We start from the raw sequence: 20,440 nt of genomic DNA on the forward strand, positions 1-20,440 counted from the left end.
TTTCCTTCCATTTCGCCAATAACGAAGAAATATGACCTCTCAGATGGGCTAGTTATTGAATAAAACAGTACAAATAGTCTAAAGATATGCCTGGATGTACGTTTTAAGCCTAATTTATCGAATTTAACGAGCATCCGCACACTGCTTCCATCAGTCGAGGTTTTATTTTGAAGGCTCTGACCGAAAACAGCGACATGTTGTCTCTAACTTGCCATGTGAGCACTTTTCGATGCATCAGAAGTTGAAGTGGTAGGACAATCAAAGGAACAATTGGAGGCCTTGCATTCAGAGTTACCGAGGTACGTTTCATTTGGTCTTTCGTTGTTTATTAGTTTGTTTGCAGTAGTTTTCAGCTCGATACAGATACATAACTAAACCGAGAAGTCTCAGATTCCGATCTAAAAATAAGAAAAGTTTGTCTGCAGCCCGCCTAGAGTCCAGACTGCCGAGCTGAGAGTCTGCAGTCCGCAGCTCTGTGCAGAAAATCAACCTGTTGCATGGAGTTTATAGAAATGTGCCTTTAAATTATCCAGTGGAAAAATACAGCGACATTTCATAATGGTGATGCAATAAAATCACATGGGATGAAGTTATTTTTAACGATGATGCATCCTCTATGAGACTTTTGGTGCGATGTGCTCAATGGAAGTTTTAACTTTTGACGATATGGTGCTTTTCCCTTACTCCAATATTTGTATTATTGCATTACTTCATGGTGCAGTGTGTTTCTTTAAAAATCACACTTGTTGTCCACTTGTTGCGGGGCTAACTGTCACCTTATGTGCACAGTGCTTTGGTATTTTGTCCCTGATCCAAGCTAAGCGATGACTATAGTTTGGAAGAATGTCAGGCCTGGATTGTTTTCTAACATACTTCTTCAAATCAAACTCCTATTTATGTCGGATCAATGTATAACCACTATCACACATTTGTCTGAGTGTTTTACAATCTTCACTGCATACCTTAGTCCCTCAAACACCTTTTTGTTTGTGTTTTTCACGAGTATTGTGTCTTTCTTCCCCTGCAAATACATATTCTGCAGCATGCACCATGTTTGCAGTTGTCCCCACGATCAGATGCCAGCTTCCTGTCATCCTCTCTTCAGTGTGACAGATATAGTGTGTAGGCTACAGTATGGTAGCTGAGGTTAGTGTGTCTGAGTGAATGGACAATCACACTCTCTGTTCCATAAGTGACTTCGGGGTGTGGAGCCAGCCAGGAGGCTAAACGTTGAAGAAGACCCCTCCATAGTGGTGTCTGGACCTCTGCTGCTTGGTTACATGAGACTTCAGTCTGTAGGGGGAAAAATGCACAAATGTAGCTTTGTGTGAGAGATCTGATTGGTTTCAAGTGAATCTGAGACCATGGGAGCCTCATCAGCATCTTTTAGAAAGCGAAGGTGTTCTGTACGTGCGGGATGCTCCTCCTTTACCCCTCGACTAGAAAACCTTCATTATGAAAGTGTGTGTGTGTGTGTGTGTGTGTCTGTGTTCTTCATGCTTCATTTCAGCCGGAAAACACCGGTGTGTTTCATTCTTTCTCCATGGTCTCCCCCAGCCTCACGTGTCCCCCCCCCCCCCCTCTCCTCTCCTCTCCTCTCCTCCCCTCCATCGGACCATTTACTTCACATGGCACATGGAAAGTGTGCAGAGTTCATTGCTGTGGTGGGGTAACAAAATGCTGTCCCCTCTTTCTCTCCCATAACCCCCCTTTTATGTCACCTCCTGTAGTTTTCTGGGTCAGGGGGCAGCATTCCCCAGCATCACCCTCATCACTGCAGAAGCTCTGTGGGCCACTGTGCACAGCCCAATAATACAGGGACCTTTTCAAGTGTCTGTTTGTTTTGTATTTGTAAAAAGGGACTTAAATCCAACTACTTTTCCTCTTTATTTAACAGGAAAACACACGTTAATATTGAAAGAGCAATGTCATTATCAGTTACTTGTTAGGAAAGACATGCATATTTGAGCCTTGTTTAATGCACTCAGGCTTAACCCAAACATCAATATAATTTAAAACTCAAACAGACTGGCTGCTAGAGATTTATATAAGAGTTTTAAGAAAAGGTGTCAACCTCTCTACTCTTTTTAATAGCTGCCTTTTATATGAGCCCAGACACATTGCTGAACAAATGTATTCTTCTTAACAAGGTGGGCATCATGTGCTCAAGTATTGTACCTTTTTTTACATATTTGTACTTTACTTGATTATTTCCATTTCTATACCTTAAACTTCTACTCCACTACATTTCAGAGGCGAATTTCCTACCTTTTAATCCACTACATTTACTTGAACACTCACAGTTACTTTGTGCATATAAAACACACGATATGCTGATATGGTATAATGCAGTACTGTACTACTAATCTACACAGTATTTTTAGCATCTACATTTCGTCCACATTAACAAACTACAATACAAGAAGGATCTTACATGTATAAAAACGGGATAATATATAGCAAAGCAATAATAATATAATACTGTGAAAAGATCCGTTCTGCATAACAACATGTTTGCATACATTTAGCTGATACTTCTGTAATTTATATTATTCTGAAATAATGCAATAATTGTGCAGAATGAGTACTTTTTTTTTTACTTTAAGTATATTTTGATGCTAATACCTTTGTACTTTTTAAGACCATAATATTTGTACTTTTACTCAAGTCAAGGATCTGAGTACTTCTCCCAACACAGTTCTTATCTTATGATTTACAATAATTAAACCTTGGAAAAATGTCTCCTTACAGCTACTCTACACCAACTTTCAAATTCTACATCAAATCCCTGAAGATAGTTTTTGAACTATTAATACTTTTTTTAATTACATTGTAAACCCTTCAATAATCTGCCATTTTTAGTGTTAGCAGTTTTTCATCTTTACTTTTGATAGTTCCCTCCTTTATGTGGGAATCATTGGGTTCTATTCCATATAATTATTTTTGTGGCATAGAAACTACGTTTGACAGTTGAAGTCATTAATGTTGTATTTAGTATTGATTACATGCCAGATCTGTCTTGAAACCAGTTTTGGTTTCTGTCTTTGTCTCATATTCTGCCGCACAGTGAACTGCAGCTGTGTCTGCTTGTCAGCTGAATGTGCACATACATACAAACTGCCTCAGGCTCTTTGTTACATGGCGTCCCTCTGTGAACCTGCTATTTTATATGCACTTTATGGCAGGAAGTCACTTTATTTCCCTTTTTTAAACCCATTTTGTTACGTCAAACACCCTTTGCCGAAAACATACTTTTCTTGCATTATCATTGTTGAGACAGCGGTCCGCATAACGTCATGTTTGCTGTGCAGTCCGCCCTCGAATGTAAATTCAGGTGTGAACCACTAAAACGTTCAGGGTTTTCTCCCTCGGCCAGGCAGGGACTGGCACAGCCTGAGAAGGTGCATTTGTAGTCTTTCAGTTTATTTTCACATTTGTGCGCCGTTTCTTTTGTGTCATGTCTTCCAGGGAGTAAAAGCTGGCAGCACAATGGTCCCTGTCTGGGCCTCGACAATAGCCCGTATGAATGGGAGTGAGGGAGGAGAGCGATGGTGACAGAAAGGGGCTACAGGAAGCTCTCCTCCCAGCGGACTGTCATTTGTTTTGGATATGTCACATTTCATAAAGCCCTTTTTGTTTCCCATTTATTTACCTCGTGAAAGGACTCAAGGGGCTCACCAGCTGCTGGGTCGCTCCAGCAGGTGTAAAGTGGCAACTAAACTGTTATAATCCAGCTAAATTGATGCTTAAAGTAGATTATGAATCCTTCTGGGACGAGTGTGGCATCACTTTGCCCCGTGTAGGGAAGGAAAGCTGCGCTGAAGAGAAGGGGTGAGGGGGGGGGGGATATCACTCTATCCCTTTTCCCTCCCTGTTTGGGCACTGGGGGAGAAAGTCGGTGAGAGGTTGAGTGGTGTTCAGGGATGTGGGAAAGAGCAGAGATTTACTCAGTGAGGTGGAGTTTGTTGGGGGGGAATGAGCAGTTTAAGTACCGTTCTTTTAGTTTCTGTTTTGGGGAACGCTGTTGGAGTTTGTTTTGAGGCGAGGCATCGTTCTAAAGTTGCCTTTCCACTCTTTAATTCAGTTCTGATGTGAACAGTGAGGTTTCTGGCAGGGGATCAGGGTCCTCCCCCTCACCCCATCTCACCAGCAGCCCCTCGCTACTGTACGCACCCCGACTCTCTCTATCTCCTCCCTGGTGAATGAAAGAGTGGCACAACATGACTGAGAGTAACCTCGGCGCCTGTTTCTGTTTAGGCCAATCAACATTACTTCCTGATGTCTCTCCACCAACACCCTCTTTTCAGAGCTTTTCTTCTCCTCTCAGAGCGGTGCCAAGCCTGTGGCCCAGCGTGGCTCAGCCTGTTAACCACTCTGCTCTCAGACTGCTGTTAAAGGGCTTCAGAGGAGGAATGCTGTTTTTGTCTTCGCTCTTGTTGCAAGTTAGATTGTACTGTAGTAAAATATCTTACTGTGCTGGATATGGGAAGTGATTGAAGTGAACTCCACTGATTTGACATACCAAAGTGTGTGTTACAGGTCTTGGAGAGTATTGCTGTATTTGTGGGAAAGAGGGTGGTACAGAATATGTTGTGGTTCCAGACTAAGCTGCACAAAATATAATACATCGACCGAGTTGATGTCATTTTAGTCAAGTGAGATCACCAGACCTGAGTTACCTGCGTTTTAGTTTTAAATAGCCATTCATAATTTAACACATCAGAACATCCAATCGCACTGTGAGCGAATTGCGTTATGTACTTTTGGTAAATTGCAGTGTGGGTAATGTAGCCACATGTTGCTTTTTTACAAGAAATTAGAATGTGTGGGGAAAAAAAACCTTGAATTTACAATTGAAACATTTTAGGTTAAATATCTTACAACTCTCTTGGTACAAATACATTGAACTGCTGCTTCTTGGCATACGAAGAAATGTACTGGTAAATGTATTTAAATACTGATAACAGTAGTGCTGAAATTATAAATATTGTAATTGAATATATAATCATTTGTCTTGGATATAAGTATCTATCACTATCAGTTAGGGCTGTGCGATTATGGCAAAAATCATAATCGCGATTATTTGGGTCAATAATTGATATCACGATTATTAAATACGATTATTCATTGACTTTGAAAAAATCCATTTATTGAACTTTAAAACAAATACAAATAATAATTTGAACAGTATCTTTCTAACTGTTGATTACCCTGAACGTATAATTCAACTGAAAAACCAATACAAAAATAAATGATACATTTAAATAAATAATATCAAAATAATAAATACCAATAAACAAGATCAACAAATATTTTGGAGCGCACTTCCCCAAGCTACTAAACATATATAAATATGATAAATACAAATAAATGAGACTAAAATTAATTAGATCAAATATGTTGCACTGTCACAACCTAGCAAAGCAAAATAATTGTTTTTTTCGATTATGTTGTTTTCGTAATTGTGGCAGGCCAAAATCGTAATTGCGATTAAAATACGATTAATTGCACAGCCCTAAGTCCTGCTATTACTGATCAACAAAGTTCCAAAGTGCATTACAGCAAAAGACATACAAATATGATATAAGTAATATAAAAAACATATAAGTAATTTTTTGCAGATAAAATCAAGGATGATAATAAAAAAAAAAACATTAATAAAATAAAAATAAAATAACTACACGTCCATGGTTGAAGGGACAATATGGGTATTTCTGTCTGACTCTATCTACTATTTGCATCCTTCTGCAGGGGACGCTGCGTTTTTCAAATTGCAACACAATGAAAGTTTGAGATGTATCATTTCCTCGTGTTTCACTGTTTCCTTCTCTCTGTCCCCCTCGCTCAGCTATGCATTTCCAGGAGTGGTTACGGTCACTTCGCCCCAGCGCTGGTCTCAAAGGCTCTGATTCGGAGGACTTCTGGAGCCTCCTGCCGTCTTTCCCCCGGTCCTCTCTGTCCCAGTCCTCTCTGCTGGGTCTGGGGGGTCTGGGGGCTCTGGCCTCCATCACAGCGTACTGGCTGGTGACCCGTCCTCGCCCCATGCGTCCCCCCTGTGACCTGCAGGCCCAGTCTGTGGCCATCAATGTGAGTGGACCATAGTTGTGATGTTTAGAATCAGAAATCAGAAACGGGTTTATTACCAGGTAGGTTGACACGTACGAGGAATTTGACTTGGTGTCGTGGTACATACATAAAAGTACACAGATAGAGAACTATTTTAAGAACACTATAGTAACATAACAAAATTAAAATAAAGCAGTATTTACATTGAAATGGAATAAAATATACAACATTGTGTGCATTAATGTAATGCATAGAGTCTGCGATGTGGCTGAGGTAAAGTGTCAGTGGCAGATGTGTGTAAATGGCCTTCATCATGATGCAAAGAGTGTTGAGGTGTTTAATGTGTGTGTTTGTTGCAGGGAGATCCCAGCTGCAGGCGCTCCGCTCTTCTGAAAGATGACACGCTGTTGGAGTTTTACTACGATGACACCAGGACGGCCTTCGACATGTTCCAGAGAGGCGTGAGGATCGCAGGTTGGCACACTCACAACACATGAGTTTACCCTACATGCTATAGTGTCATTATTTAAAGAAAGGGATTACTAACCTTGACAACATTTCTGTTGTTCTTTGAAAACCTCAGACGTCCTCACCGTGGAGGTCTTGCTTAACTTCAGTATAGGGATAACAGTTTTCTGTCAGTGGAGACAAGCGTTGATGCGCTTTTTAATTTCTAAAATGGACAACTAAAAGCAATTTATTGATATACAGTATCATCAACGATTTCTTAATATTAGCTTTTTATCACTTATATAATCGACTCTTAGTAATTGGAATCATACATCTTTTTTTAACCTAGGGGAAAATTGGGTTACTTTTCAGTTATTCCATTTTAGTATAAGAATAAATACAAACACAGAGAACTTGTAGTATTAAACGTGTACAAATATGTATATTACAACATACATACAATACAAATACACTAGTGTAAATAATAGCAGTACTAAAAATGGGGTCTAAGATGAAGTGTTTAAATGCTGCATATTATGAATTAGATAAATAGGAATATAACTTTAAATGTACAGTGTACAGACAATACTAACGTCAGGATATTGCAGAGTGCCATCATTTTAAATAAGTACGTTTTGCACAATTTAAATATAGTAATTATGGGGCTACAGTTATACATCCCAATATAATTCCACTGGAACATGGTAAATAGTTGTATTTAAGTATTTTCCACTTCATTTCAAATAGTAAATTAACTATTTAATATATAATGCTTCTTCAGTCTCTGCAACTCCTCAAAGTGCTTTTACACATACAAGCCAGCTTTCCCTCTCTCTCACACACTCACACAGAGGCAGAGGCTGACACACAAGGTGCCACCTGCTCAGGGAAACAACATTTCACACACACTCTCACACTGTTGGCCAACGGGAGCAACTTGGGGTCAAAAAAGATTGCCCAAGGACACTTGCAGGGGCTGGGAATCAAACCACTGACCGTGGTACGATACGATAATACTTTTAATGGTCAGATCAAGTCTGAAATTTGACTTGCATCACAGCAGCTCCATGTGTATCATCAACATAGACACATATCAAGACACAATGCATACAAAACAAACATTTTACATAACAGCACAATCAGTGAGAGAAAACATGCTCAAAGAGCCTTTAGCGTGCATTTGATCTGGGATTCAGCTCTGTATTTACTGAGAGGATTGACTGGAGCACAAAGGATGCTTCAGTCTGACTTTATTGAATCGGTAGACCACAGAAAAACTTTAACCGTTTCACAGACGCTACACTTTAAATATTGCATATGTTTAACTGACGTGACACATGTGTCTCTGGTGTCCTGCAGGAGATGGCCCGTGTCTTGGCTTCAGAAAGCCGGGGCAGCCCTACGAGTGGATCTCCTATTCTGAGGTCGGACATGTTTTTAATATTTACATCTCTTCTGTGTGACGTTTCTCTTCCTGCCTGTTGATAAACGTCTCCTCTCCTGCAGGTGGCGCAGCGGGCGCAGGTGCTGGGCTCCGGGCTGCTGGCCAAAGGCTGCCAGCCCAACCCGGAGCAGTTTGTGGGGATATTTGCACAGAACAGACCGGAGGTAGGATAAGTTTCAAGGCTTTTATTGTCATGTGTACATAGCTACAGTGTAGTTATGACAATGACAATCTTAGGTCACAGGCTCCTCCAAGTCAAAGTCAAAAAAGTCAAAGTCAACTTTAATGCCAATCTTTCAGTTTGTGTGTAACAGAGAGATCGAAATGACGTTTCCAACAATCCCGAATACAAAAATACAATTATACAATATACAGATATGTATAAATATGTATATCCTATATACACAATCAACAGACACATTTACACATATGCACACATTAAGATAAAAAAAACACAACAATCAACATATACAAAATAACGGTCACTTCAATATATTGATATTGAAGTGACCGTTATTTTGTATATTTGTTTTTTTATATATTTGTATTTTCTATATTTGTATTTTGTATATTTGGTGCAAGATTGTCCATAGAATGTGCATTTATTGCAAGATTATCCATAGCAGCGTAAAAAAAAAAATGTGGCTGGTGCCAACAGTGCAACACAATAAAACAGATAATAGTGCAAGTAAATAAAATAGAATATAATAGAAATAGTGCATACTAGTCTATATACAATTAATTGGAATATTGATATATATAAGTTGCAAACGGATGAATGTTACAGTCGCACCGCTGGTTCTGTTTTTCTGTTTGTTCTGCTGTGAGCGTTAGAATCGATTGGATAACTTTTATAACACGGATGGTGCTTTGCCTTTAATCAAGATTGCTGATCCTCTAAACAGCCCGATAATTCAAATGTGCAGCGGAGGAAACAGTACTGAGTAAACATACTATGGTATTCTTGAATTAAAAATGTTACTCAAGAAGAAGTACTGAATTATTACCAGGAAAATATACTAAAAGTATTAAAAGTACGTTATGTGTAAGTAAGTGTTCATTATGCGGAATAACTCTTTTCATATTAATATATTATCATGCAATAGTATCATTGTGTGTTTATTGTTAAAAATACATTCAAGAGCATTTTTGCACTTGTATTTAAAATCATTGTAAAAATACTGTGTGAATTAGTAGTTCAGTACTTTATCATATTAGCATACAATGTGTTTTCACATTGAAAAAGTATCTAGTAACTATGAGTGCTAAATAATTAGTGACTCAAAAAAGTGCAATATTTCCCTCTGAAATGTAGTGCAGTGGAAGTATAAATTAAAATGGAAATACTCAAGTACTAGTATGTCAAAAAAGGGAAAATACTACATTATCACTGCTGCAGATGTGTATTTCACTTCGGGAGAACTTAATGTATTCTCAAAAATAAATCCGAGGTTTGCTCCTACTCTTAACTCGCACCAGCTTCACACTTCTTCTATTCATCTTTTTAAAGATTCGTTTTTTTCTGCGGTGTAAGTGTGTTTGGCTTTCTTCATATTGAGAGCAGAGCTGCTGGAGAAAGTGTGTCTCCGGGGCAGCTAACATTAGAGCGCGTCTGCTCCCAAACTCATTTTCTAATATATCCGTCAGGCAGGGCCATTTGTTTCTCTCTCCGGTGTAGACTGAAAGTGAAAAATAATTTTCTGCTCCATCAGAGCCCGTAACCTCTCATCAGACCCGTCTACACACAGAGTGCTGTTATTACCACCACTGTAATTCTGTTTGTTTTGTTAATATGAAATGTTTTATGATCTACATTACCGGGACAAATCCCCAGATGTTCAGATCTCTCACTCAGCGGTGCGTGAAGGGTGAGTCTAACGGTGCTGCTTTGTCTCCCTCTGCTGGGGGAAGTGGATCATCTCAGAGCTGGCCTGCTACACCTACTCCATGGCCGTGGTCCCTCTGTACGACACGCTGGGCCTGGAGGCCATGGTGCACATTCTCAACCTGGGTGAGGGGAGAGCTGCATGTAGAAATAACACACAATAAATGTTCAGATATACAGCTAAATATGAACATTGTCAGCCTCATGTATCAAATTGATCTTTATTAAAGTATGCAGTGAGCTGTCACACAGAATATAGGTTTAACTGAGAGTCTTCAGATTATACAATTAAATGAGAAACTAGGCGATAATTCAATCTCCTTTTAGAAATAGCAGTGGAAGAAGTCTTCTTACAAAAGTAATCATATTTGTCAAAATAGTGTGAAACGGTTGATTACAAGCAAAAGTCCTGCTTTTGAAATCCTACTAAAATAAAATCAGCCAAATTCACCTTAATTTAATAGTAAATGGGCTTTATTTATTTTTGCACTTCCCCAGTCTTTACGATCCCTCAAAGTGTTATACAAGTCAGGATTCAACCATTCACACATTCATTCAGAGGCTTAAGGAAACTGACATTCACACATATTCACACAGAGGGAAGGAAAGAAGGTGTTTGCTCTACACACTTTTTGGGTAAAAGGGGTTATGAACAACTCACTTTTTCAAACGATCTGGGTATCTTTGCTGTACACCAACTTATACACTGTTAAATTAGATGATACATCACCTTTTTTTTGTGTGCGCTGCTTGAGTCAGAAAACATAGGATTCAACAAGTCATACTCATCTGAGTCATCTCCACCCACAGCTTTTTACATTTCTTTCTCACAGACAAGTCAGAGCAGACTGGGGTTTCATTTTAGGCAGGGGATTTAAAGAAGAATTAAAAAGAGGGTGACAGATAGTATATTCAGACAGATAGTATAAGAACATGGAGAACATTTGTATATGTGAACATGTTCTACAAGAATAATATAACAGTGATCCTGAGAATGAACATAACAGTATGTCCCCTTAATATATTAGATCATTTCCATTGGTAAACATTTAAAAATAATATTTAGTGTAACTGCTAACATCTCATTGACAGGGTAATGTGTTAAAAGTGTGGGATCCACTGGGTTCATGAATTATTTAAGCTTTTAATATTTTTTTAATGAAACATCTTCTTCTGCGAATTAAGTCTACATCTCTTGCTGTCAGAGCTGCAGTTGAATAGACACTGTTTCCCTTTAGGGTGAACTGTTGCTTCACAATGTCACACGTTAACACGCTTCACTGTATTGATGTTGTGTGTGTTTGTAGTATTCATGCTTCATTTCTGTAGTAGATGTATAGTTAATAGTTAGTAAACAGTGGTTTTAACATCCGGTGCTTGTACTTCTGCTGCTGTGACACTAAGGATTGATCAATAAAGTTGGCCTCCTGTGTGTTTTGGGTTGCGTTTTTAGCGGAGATCTCTCTGGTGATCTGCGACCGGGAGGAGAAGGCCGCAGAGTTGTTGGAGAACAAGGAGACGGGCGTGACTCCGAAGCTCTCCTGCCTGGTTCTCTTCAACGATTTCAGCGACGCGTTTGTGGAGAGGGCGAAGAACTGCGAGGTGGAGGTTTTGAAACTGGAGCAGCTCATGGTGAGGAGGGGGAAGTACTAAATCCCTATAATGCAGACTCATTTAACTAAATCCCCTTTAATCAAGTCATCAATGGTGATATGTAAATGGTTATGAATAACTCCCTCTCTGTCCACATCTTAGGACCTGGGAAGGCAGAACCTCAAAGACCCTGTGGTGAGTTCATGGTCTCTCAGCTGCTACATCAAACTGGTTCCAGTAAATAGCCGAAACCCCCTCTAAATGCCAGGATGACAGCTTTACCGTTGCCCCTGTCCCATAAGATATCATTAACACTCACTTGTAAACAGGACTTTAAACTGTGGAGGAAGCCTGTTCTCATATTGTCATATTTTATTGCTGCAGCCGCCCCAGCCTCAGGATCTGGCCGTGGTTTGCTTCACCAGTGGAACCACAGGTACTGTCTGATTTCATACACGTAATTATCCTTCTCATTCGAAAAAAAACGTCCTTCAGTGCCCACTAACAACCTCTCTTTATGGCACTGCTGCAGTTTCCTTTTGCTGCGCAGGGCACTGCAATAATGTCTTGTTTATTTATCCAGGGAAGCCAAAGGGAGCCATGATCACCCACGGCAACATCGCCTCCAACACTTCCTCTGTCATTAAGATCCTGGAGGTCTGTCTACACTTCCACCTCCTTGTCTAATTGAGAACAGCCTCACATCACTTCCCATCTGCTTGTCTCTGTCTCTCCAAACTGTCCCTCTCCCTGCTGTGTCTAATGGTTTTGATTAATTGGCTGTTTGATTGCCCCTGTCGCTGCGAGGTACTTTAACTAATTGCCCCGGTATAAAGATTGTGCCATCTAACTTGATTGCTTGTGAGGCTGTCTGAACCTAATCTCTCCCCTGTGCTTTGCTCACTTTATTTCTCGTTTTTCTCTCAGGGTTCGTTTGTGATCCGACAAGAGGATGTGTCGATTTCTTACCTGCCTCTTGCGCACATGTTTGAGCGGATGATTCAGGTAGCTGATCCTCTTATCAGGTTGTTTGTAGTGTGTGTTTGTGGGTAAACACTAAACTGAGTGTATTTTCTGTCGCAGGTCTCTATGTTCTGCCACGGGGCCAGAGTAGGATTCTACCAAGGCGACATCTCTCTGCTAATGGACGACATTAAAACTCTCAAACCGACCTTCTTTCCTGTTGTGCCTCGTCTCCTCAATCGCATCTACGACAAGGTCAGAATATAGACATTTACTGCATTATCTAGCAATGAGAAGGCTCACATTGTTCAGGTTTAACAGGTTTATTACCAGGTAGGTTTACACGTACGAGGAATTTCACTTGGTGTCGTGGTGCATACAAAAAGGTAAAACCAGAATTAAAAAACACAGGTAGAGAACTAGAAAAAATTTAAAAATTAATAAAAAGTATAGTCAAATATATAACAATGGAATAAAAAGGAACAAAATATGGAATAAAAATCGGCAGTAATATAAAACAGATATTGTCTGTGCATTAATGTAATGCATAGAGTCTATGATGTGGCTGAGGTAAAGTGTCAGTGGACCTTGGACCCAATATTTTAAACCTTATTTCTGTTGTTTCTTACCTTAAAGATCCTGGGCTCGGTGACGTCCCCTCTGCGCCGGGCTTTGCTTCACTACGCCGTGAGGAGGAAGCAGGCGGAGCTCAGCAGCGGGGTGGTGCGGAACAACAGTCTGTGGGACCGGCTGGTGTTCAACAGGATTCAGGTCAGTTGCTGGGAACACACATGTATTTCCACCTGGATCATGTTTCACCTTTTATTTCTCAACAATTCCCTTGCTCTAGTAAAGAACTAAAGGACCAACGGCCTCTTCAGAAATCAACCCTCAAACCAAAAACATGTTGTTTTTAATGCAGAGGTTGTTTTTACGGAGACATATCATTAACAAGCCACTCTTTCAAAACATTGGGTATCTGGAGTGTATACCATAATAACCCCTTATAAAACACAGTCATTTTTTGGGGTCTACCTCAATCAAGAAACATGGGGAAACTAAATAAAACAACTACTACAGATTTGGTGTTTAGTCATTAATAACATATTTTCTGTTTATCCAAGGATCTGCAGTTGTAAATGTAGACTCGGCAAATAGTCAAAAAATGGTATCCAAACTTAACAAGAGAAGCAAAACTCTTCCAGCAATCAATGCCAAAATCCCCCAGACTCTTGTGGATTGATTTTGGCTCAGTATGATCCATGCCGATGGGAAAATATGGTCTAGTTTTAAAATGCTGTTAAAATGGAATTTAACCTGCTACCACAATATGATTGCATCTGCACTTCACACAAACAAACTTGCTTGTGTTTCAGGCCAATTTGGGAGGTAATCTGCGGTTCGCCCTGACGGCCTCGGCTCCCATCAGCCCCGCGGTGCTGTCCTTCCTCAGAGCCACCATGGGCTGCCTCATCTTCGAGGGTTACGGCCAGACAGAGTGCACCGCAGGCTGCACGTTCTCCATGCCCGGAGACTGGAGCGCAGGTAAAACACCAGCTGACTCTTCACAAATCAGAAATTATTCCTCCAACTGCGGGGAAATATATGTGGTTACATCAAAGTGGACAGTGCAGATAAAAAAGGCAAATACAATAAGTATAGAAATCACTCCATATTCAAATCAAATAAGTACATATGCATAGTACATTTAAAAATAAAAAAGTACCAGAAGGACTGCTATGTAGCTCACTTGGTAGAGATGGCAGCCCACATACTGGGGCTTAGTCCCCGAGTGGGGGTCCCGGGTTCGAATGTCTCCCCCCTCCTACACTGTCATAAAGGCTTTAGTGGCGCAAATCTTTAAAAAGAAAAAGTACCAGAATTACGAAATAGACAAAAATATAGTGACTGAAGTAGCATCGCGTAATAACAATACTACACCAAACTGTACAAGACTGTAAATTGAACGTGGTATCGCATATCAGTTTTTTTATATTTACATATATAAAGTACATCAGTGATATTACAGCCTGCATTAGTGTCAATAACGTCTTCTCCTGACAATTCCTTGTGTTTTTGTGGCTGTGGTGGTAAGTCCTGTCCTCTGCATCATGTGTGTTTGTCAGGTCATGTCGGCGCTCCCTTGCCCTGTGCCAAGGTGAAGCTGGTGGACATCCCTGATATGAATTACTATGCTAAGAACGGAGATGGAGAGGTGAGATAAAACTCCATTATAGTACAACATTTGACCACAGTGTCTGATGCCTGCTCACACTCACAGTTCTGTCCTGTTAGATCTGCATCAGTGGCCCCAGTGTGTTCAGAGGTTACCTGAAGGACCCAGAGAAGACGGCTGAGGCGCTGGACAGCGACGGCTGGCTGCACAGCGGGGACGTGGGACAGTGGCTTCCGGTAAGTCAGACACAAATAGGACTGATAACACCATCTGTATACCGCAGTATCAGGACTAAAACCACCACTCAGAGACAGTTTCATCCCACAGGCCAGAAGACTGTTAAACACCTGAACTTTTGAAACAACATCCATAACATTCATCTGTTTGCAACTTATATATATATATATCAATATTCCAATTACTTGTATATAGACTATTCTTGCACTACTACACTGTAGCTATGTACACATGACAATAAAAGCCTTGAGTCTTGAATCTGTAAGTAAGCTAAATATTTATCTCTCTGCCAGAACGGGACGCTACGCATCATCGACAGGAAGAAGCACATCTTCAAGTTGTCTCAGGGCGAGTACATCGCTCCGGAGAAGATTGAAAACGTCTACATGCGGTGTGTTCCGGTGCTTCAGGTGTTCGTGCACGGAGATAGTTTACAGGTAAATGGTTTTTAACTCACAGATGGAGATTCTAAAACATTTGCTGTTGTACAAGTTTCATTTTTAATTTCTTGTGTATTGTATTTGTCCAGTCTTACCTCATAGGCATAGCTGTTCCTGACCCTGAGGTGTTTGTCAACTGGGCTAAAGAGCGAGGATTTGTGGGATCCTATGAAGAGCTGTGCCAGAATCCTGTACGTCTTATTTCATTACATAACCATCTGACAATATTATATGAATTCCAGAAAATTGACATTTATTGGCTTTCCAACAGGATTTAACGAGCACAGTATTAGAGGACATGAAGGTTGTGGGGAAGGAAGCAGGCCTGAAGTCCTTCGAACAAGTAAGGCCTTGTTTTTGGTTTAAAATGTGGAAGCTACTATCCTCCAAGTTCTGACTTTTGTTGGGATTGTATTTCTTACCTTTCTCTTCTTTCAGGTGAAGGACCTCTACTTGCACCCAGAGATGTTCAGCGTCTCCAACGGCCTCCTCACCCCGACAATGAAAAGCAGACGCATCGACATCCGGAAATACTTTCAGGAACAACTCACAAACATGTACAGCAAGACAGCTGTTTGAAGGATGCACTCAGTAACTCACACACACAGAGAAGGGTACCTGGAGTCCAAGAAGGGAAATCATGTGAGACAGGAACCTGGGAGAAAGAAATTAAAATCCTATACGTCCAGCAGTGCCTTATTTTAAAATATACATTTGTATATATTTTGGAATATTGGTATTTTGCTTCAAAGAAGTCTTAACTTCCGTCCACCTCTTGCACATATGTATAGTATATTAACTTCACATGGAAAGTAACAGTGGGGCCAAACCATTTTTCTTATTTTTCTAAATACCAATCTCACTGTTTGTCATGTTCACTAATTCAGAGTTATAGACATTTTACAGATACATTATTGTTAAGTTGTAGATAAGTCGCAGAAATAATTAAGATCAAACTGCAGAGACGTTAAGTTAGACATTTATTTTACACTTTCCTGGTCTCGTGCAAGGACTTCTTAAAGGGACACGTTGGGTACTTGTAACTCAGATCTTGCATTAACTGGTTGTGTATTCTTTTTTAATAGGTTCTGGAAATGTTCATAAATTAGTGTGAGGGTGGAATTCACCTACAGTTAGACCACTAAAAGGGGTTTTAACCAGCAGTTATTTGTACAAAAATAAAAATAAAACCTGAACTGTACATACTGCTTTTATTGCCATTTGCTGACAGGACACTACTGACTAATTCCAGTGAAGTTAAACTGAAAATAAATCAAGCTTAGAAACGGACTGTTTTGTGTTATTCATATTAAAGAACACCCTGTAGTAGATATGGAAACATCAAGGTTTAACAACAGTAAGATTTATACAGTTAATTTATTTCATGATTGACTGTACATTGAGATGATGGCTGAAAAACAGATATTTAACAGATTGTCATATTAATACATTTTAAAAAGCTATTTTTAAATCCCACTCTAATGTTAAAGTATCCACTTAGTTATGTTAGAAAAGCTACAACTGAATTATTTAGAAAAACCTTCATTAATACAAACAGAAAAAAAGACAGTCAATGAAAAAAATTATTTTAAAATAATAAATAGTCAACTTCTTGGTATGACACCTTTGAACAAAAAAAAAAACACTAACATGATATGGGAGCCATCCATTTCACATAGCTCCATTATTTATCATACTGAGGCAGAACCTGATAAAGGTGGAAACAAAGGAGTGCAATGATTTAGTCCGAATTAAAAGACAACAAATGTTAACGTTGTCTTCTGACCCCGGTACAGAGAAAAGACTTCTCTCGGGTGCCAACAATGCACGAGGTTCTTTGCAAACAAAAACGGAACCACAAACAATAAAACAAAGAAAGGATGGTGTGAATTAAAGGAAATAATTGGTGTCATGAGTGTTGTCCACTAGAGGGAGCACCAGCCTTTGTTTCGACCTCGCTGCACAGGCACAACCTCACTTCACTTGAGTTTCATCCACAGTCAGGACGATGTAGGCACATAATGCACAGGTGATGTTCCCAATATCATCCTGTAGACCCCGATAAAAAGCCCCCGATAAAAAGCCCCCACACAACATGGCACAGAGCTAAACTAAGAGACAACCAGCACAAAACGAAACACATTTGTTTTAGCCGGTAACTTACATAACATTCAGTCTGTAGTGTTGATCATTCCAAACTTGGGTAATAAAAACAACGCATCACATATTGTTGTAACATTGCAGATGTGACTATTAAAAAAAACATTTCCTTGCTCATTTCCTGCTTTAAAAAACAAATGCTCCTAGACGTCTCGGAAAGCATGAAGCGTAACCGTGGTAATTAGCTCTGACGAGAACCATTTGATTCCTTTACTAAAATATAACAACATATTGGCTTCTCATGTTGGCTGATGGCTTCGTTAATGTGGCATTTCAGCTGCTGTAGAGGATGAAACATGGGAGTGTAGTGCAAGAGGAACGGGGGAGGGGGGGTGATGAGGCCGCAAGGAAACAATCTGATAATCAGGTTAAGGCCATTGCTGTCCGTTTGAACTGCACGAAGGAGCCTGAAAAGAGTGAAGTCCATTCACAGAGGCATGAAAGGAGCCCTTCCCGGTTCTTTTCGGCTTTCCTCCCTCAGTCGTCGGCGACAATGGACAGAGCTCTCAACTCGCCGAGCTTGGCCTCCGTCTCCCTCTCCCTCTGCTCGTCTGTCAGCCCTGCCTGGTCGATCTGGTCTGTTAAATCGCTGAAGATCGTGTACATTTCGGTGAAGTATACAACCTGTGGGGGGGCAGGAGGGGGAAAAAAATATAACGATTTAGTCTGTGAGGGCAGGAAGAATAGTCTTGACAGGTTTAATCCACGTGCGTTTCTCTTTAGGAAAAACTCCGTGATTTTAAATCCAAACTCCACTGACACGATGTAACCTTGCTTTTCCTTACACTAGTCTGAAGCTGCCGGTCTCATACCTCTTCAACCCCGCTAATGAGAAGTGATTCGAGAGGAGAAGAGGGAGCCCACAGATATCAAACAACTCCGACAAAGCCCCCAAAAACCCAGCACTTCAGTGGGTAGTGACCCTGCTTTTCTCTCCCAATCTGAACAAGAGATAGAGAGTGTTCACTGAAAGCTTTCTTGACACTTCCCACCCCTGTTTCTTCCCCTTAGTTCATGAGTCAGGGTCCCTCGAGAGTTGCTTTGATGATTAATAGACTTTAATCACATTACAAGACTCCAGAAGAGTAGGCAGAGAATGAAAGTACTGGGAAATACAACCCCTTGAAACCCACACACACACACACACACCTCAATATTTGTTCACGCAGCCATGCATACGATACCATGCTCTTCAGGGGGCATCACCCCCTCTGAAATGGGCCTTATTGTAGGCCGAGACAGCAAGAGAGCAGTGGGAGAAAATGCTTACTGATCACCGAGGACACAATGAGAGCTGGAAATAAAATGAAGAGTCATGCTTCTTATATAGCAACAGAACAAAAGTCATGTTTCTCAACCACCTTGTCCTGGTTTTGCCCAGACTGAGAGACCTTGCTATGTTTATACCAGTATTTGCCACCTAAACCACATGAGTGGGCCATAAGTATTGGGTTTCTGCTGTTTGTGGGGGTAAAGCGGATATTTTTTTTTCCTCCAAAAGTGGCCTGTTGAAAGGGCCATCGGAAATGTCCATATGACCAGAGATGATAATGTACACCAGATCAGCGTCTGAGTGCCCTCTGAAGCAAAGACACTCTACTATTACAATTAGTCTCGCAGCTATGGCCACCTACGGTACACAAAGGAGTCTTTGGGTAAAGCTTTCAATTACATGACTTCTGTCTGGGCATTTTAACATACCACGGTCCCAGCTGCTTAATATTTATACAGAGAGGTTACACTCTGACCTCTTAGCCTACGAAAGGAATGAATAATGTATGTTGCATACTACCCAGTAAGTACTTAAACACTGTGCGACCACTGTTTCAGGAAACAAAGAGAGTCGACTGTAAAAAGGACAAAGAAAGATTTTTTTTTTTTTAATGAACACATGCAGCAGAGAATGCAAAACTAGGAAAACAAAAAGGCAAGACAATGTCTCAATTCATCAACATCTGTACAGGTGGACAGGTCAGGCCAAGTGTCCCGCTGACAGTTGCTGGACAGGACTGGTGGAAGGGAAGCTGAGGCTCACAACAAAGCAGCCTTTGTGCCTTTTGCTGCTGCCGCTGGGAGCTGAGAGAGAGAGAAGGGAGTGGAGGACGAGCACATGCAGCCGGGATGAGGTCCGCTGCCCACCCACGTGCGGCTGTGTGTGTGTGTAAACATGTGTAAATGCTCATTCATGTGCGTGAGAATAAAGATGTAGAATAAAATAAGTGTGACTAATACAAAATGTAGCAGCAGGTGAAAAAAAAAAAGGTAGGGGTTTAAACTTCAAAGAATGCTCATTTGGAGTTCAAAGTACATCATAGAACTCTATAATTGTCATTAGGGTCTGCGTTAATCTGGTTAAGTAATTAGGAGTGTGCCAGCGACTGTCCCGAGGAGGAAATGACATGGCCAGGCAGGTCTGGGAGGGGGAGGGGGGGGACGGGGGACGGGGGACATGGTGGCGCTAAGTTGAGACGCCCAGCTGCTTTAAGAGAAGCTGCAGGTTAGAGGAAGACTCCAGACAGATGAGGCCTTCACTTGGGGGGGGGGGGGGGGGGGGGGGGTAATCACATTAAGAGAGAACTGAGACAGACAGACTGCCAGGTTTGTACACTCCCTTCCTTCTTTAGAACAACGCTCCCTGTGGGTGTGTGTATTCTTGGTGCATCTCCCACTAACCTGAGCCCTGATGAGAGCCTCGAAGCTGGGCTGGAAGTAGTCGATGCGGCTGTGGTAGAATTTGGGCATCTCGTCCAGCAGCTGCTTGTTCTTCACATCGAAGTCCTCTCTGACCGGTCGCAGCTCCTCTCTGGCCTGGGGTGAGGAGGGGGGAGGAAATAAAACAACAAGTCACCATCACTTCGGCAGGGGCAGTGAGTCAGTAGGGGCTTGGACTGGGAGCTGTAGGGTCGCCGGTTCAAGTCCTCCCGACCAGACCTAAAATATGGAGTGTGGACTGCTACTTGGAGAGGTCCCAGTTCACCTCCTGCCCTGCCGTGGTGCCCTTGAGCAAGGCACCGGACACCCCCCTT

The 20,440-nt window shown here is 41.0% G+C and overlaps 2 protein-coding genes across 3 annotated transcripts in view; one reads left to right on the top strand and one right to left on the bottom strand.

Moving 5' to 3' along the window:
• Nucleotides 1-213: 213 nt before the first annotated feature.
• Nucleotides 214-16,544, top strand: acsl2 (acyl-CoA synthetase long chain family member 2). The gene is made up of 20 exons (XM_034148560.1): nt 214-299; nt 5,849-6,087; nt 6,426-6,540; nt 7,876-7,940; nt 8,023-8,124; nt 9,872-9,971; nt 11,299-11,477; nt 11,601-11,633; nt 11,823-11,874; nt 12,022-12,095; nt 12,366-12,443; nt 12,522-12,656; nt 13,038-13,172; nt 13,778-13,946; nt 14,528-14,616; nt 14,697-14,813; nt 15,108-15,251; nt 15,344-15,445; nt 15,526-15,597; nt 15,693-16,544. Exons 2-20 carry the CDS (start codon nt 5,851-5,853, stop codon nt 15,831-15,833), a joined length of 2,139 nt encoding a protein of 712 aa, XP_034004451.1. The 5' UTR covers nt 214-299; nt 5,849-5,850; the 3' UTR covers nt 15,834-16,544.
• Nucleotides 16,545-16,612: 68 nt separating this feature from the next.
• bin3 (bridging integrator 3) overlaps nt 16,613-20,440 on the bottom strand; it is a 28,210-nt gene continuing 24,382 nt past the window's right edge. The window contains exons 8-9 of one of the 2 annotated variants that reach the window (XM_034148561.1): nt 20,088-20,222; nt 16,613-18,038 (exon numbers count right to left, since the gene is read on the bottom strand). In XM_034148561.1, coding sequence (XP_034004452.1) covers nt 17,892-18,038; nt 20,088-20,222 — 282 coding nt within the window. In that variant the 3' untranslated portion in view covers nt 16,613-17,891. The remainder of the gene's footprint in view (nt 18,039-20,087; nt 20,223-20,440) is intronic. The other variant, XR_004557323.1, reaches the window with a different exon arrangement.

The sequence above is a fragment of the Trematomus bernacchii genome, unplaced genomic scaffold (assembly GCF_902827165.1).
Source record: "Trematomus bernacchii unplaced genomic scaffold, fTreBer1.1, whole genome shotgun sequence".
Classification (NCBI taxonomy): Eukaryota; Metazoa; Chordata; class Actinopteri; order Perciformes; family Nototheniidae; genus Trematomus; species Trematomus bernacchii.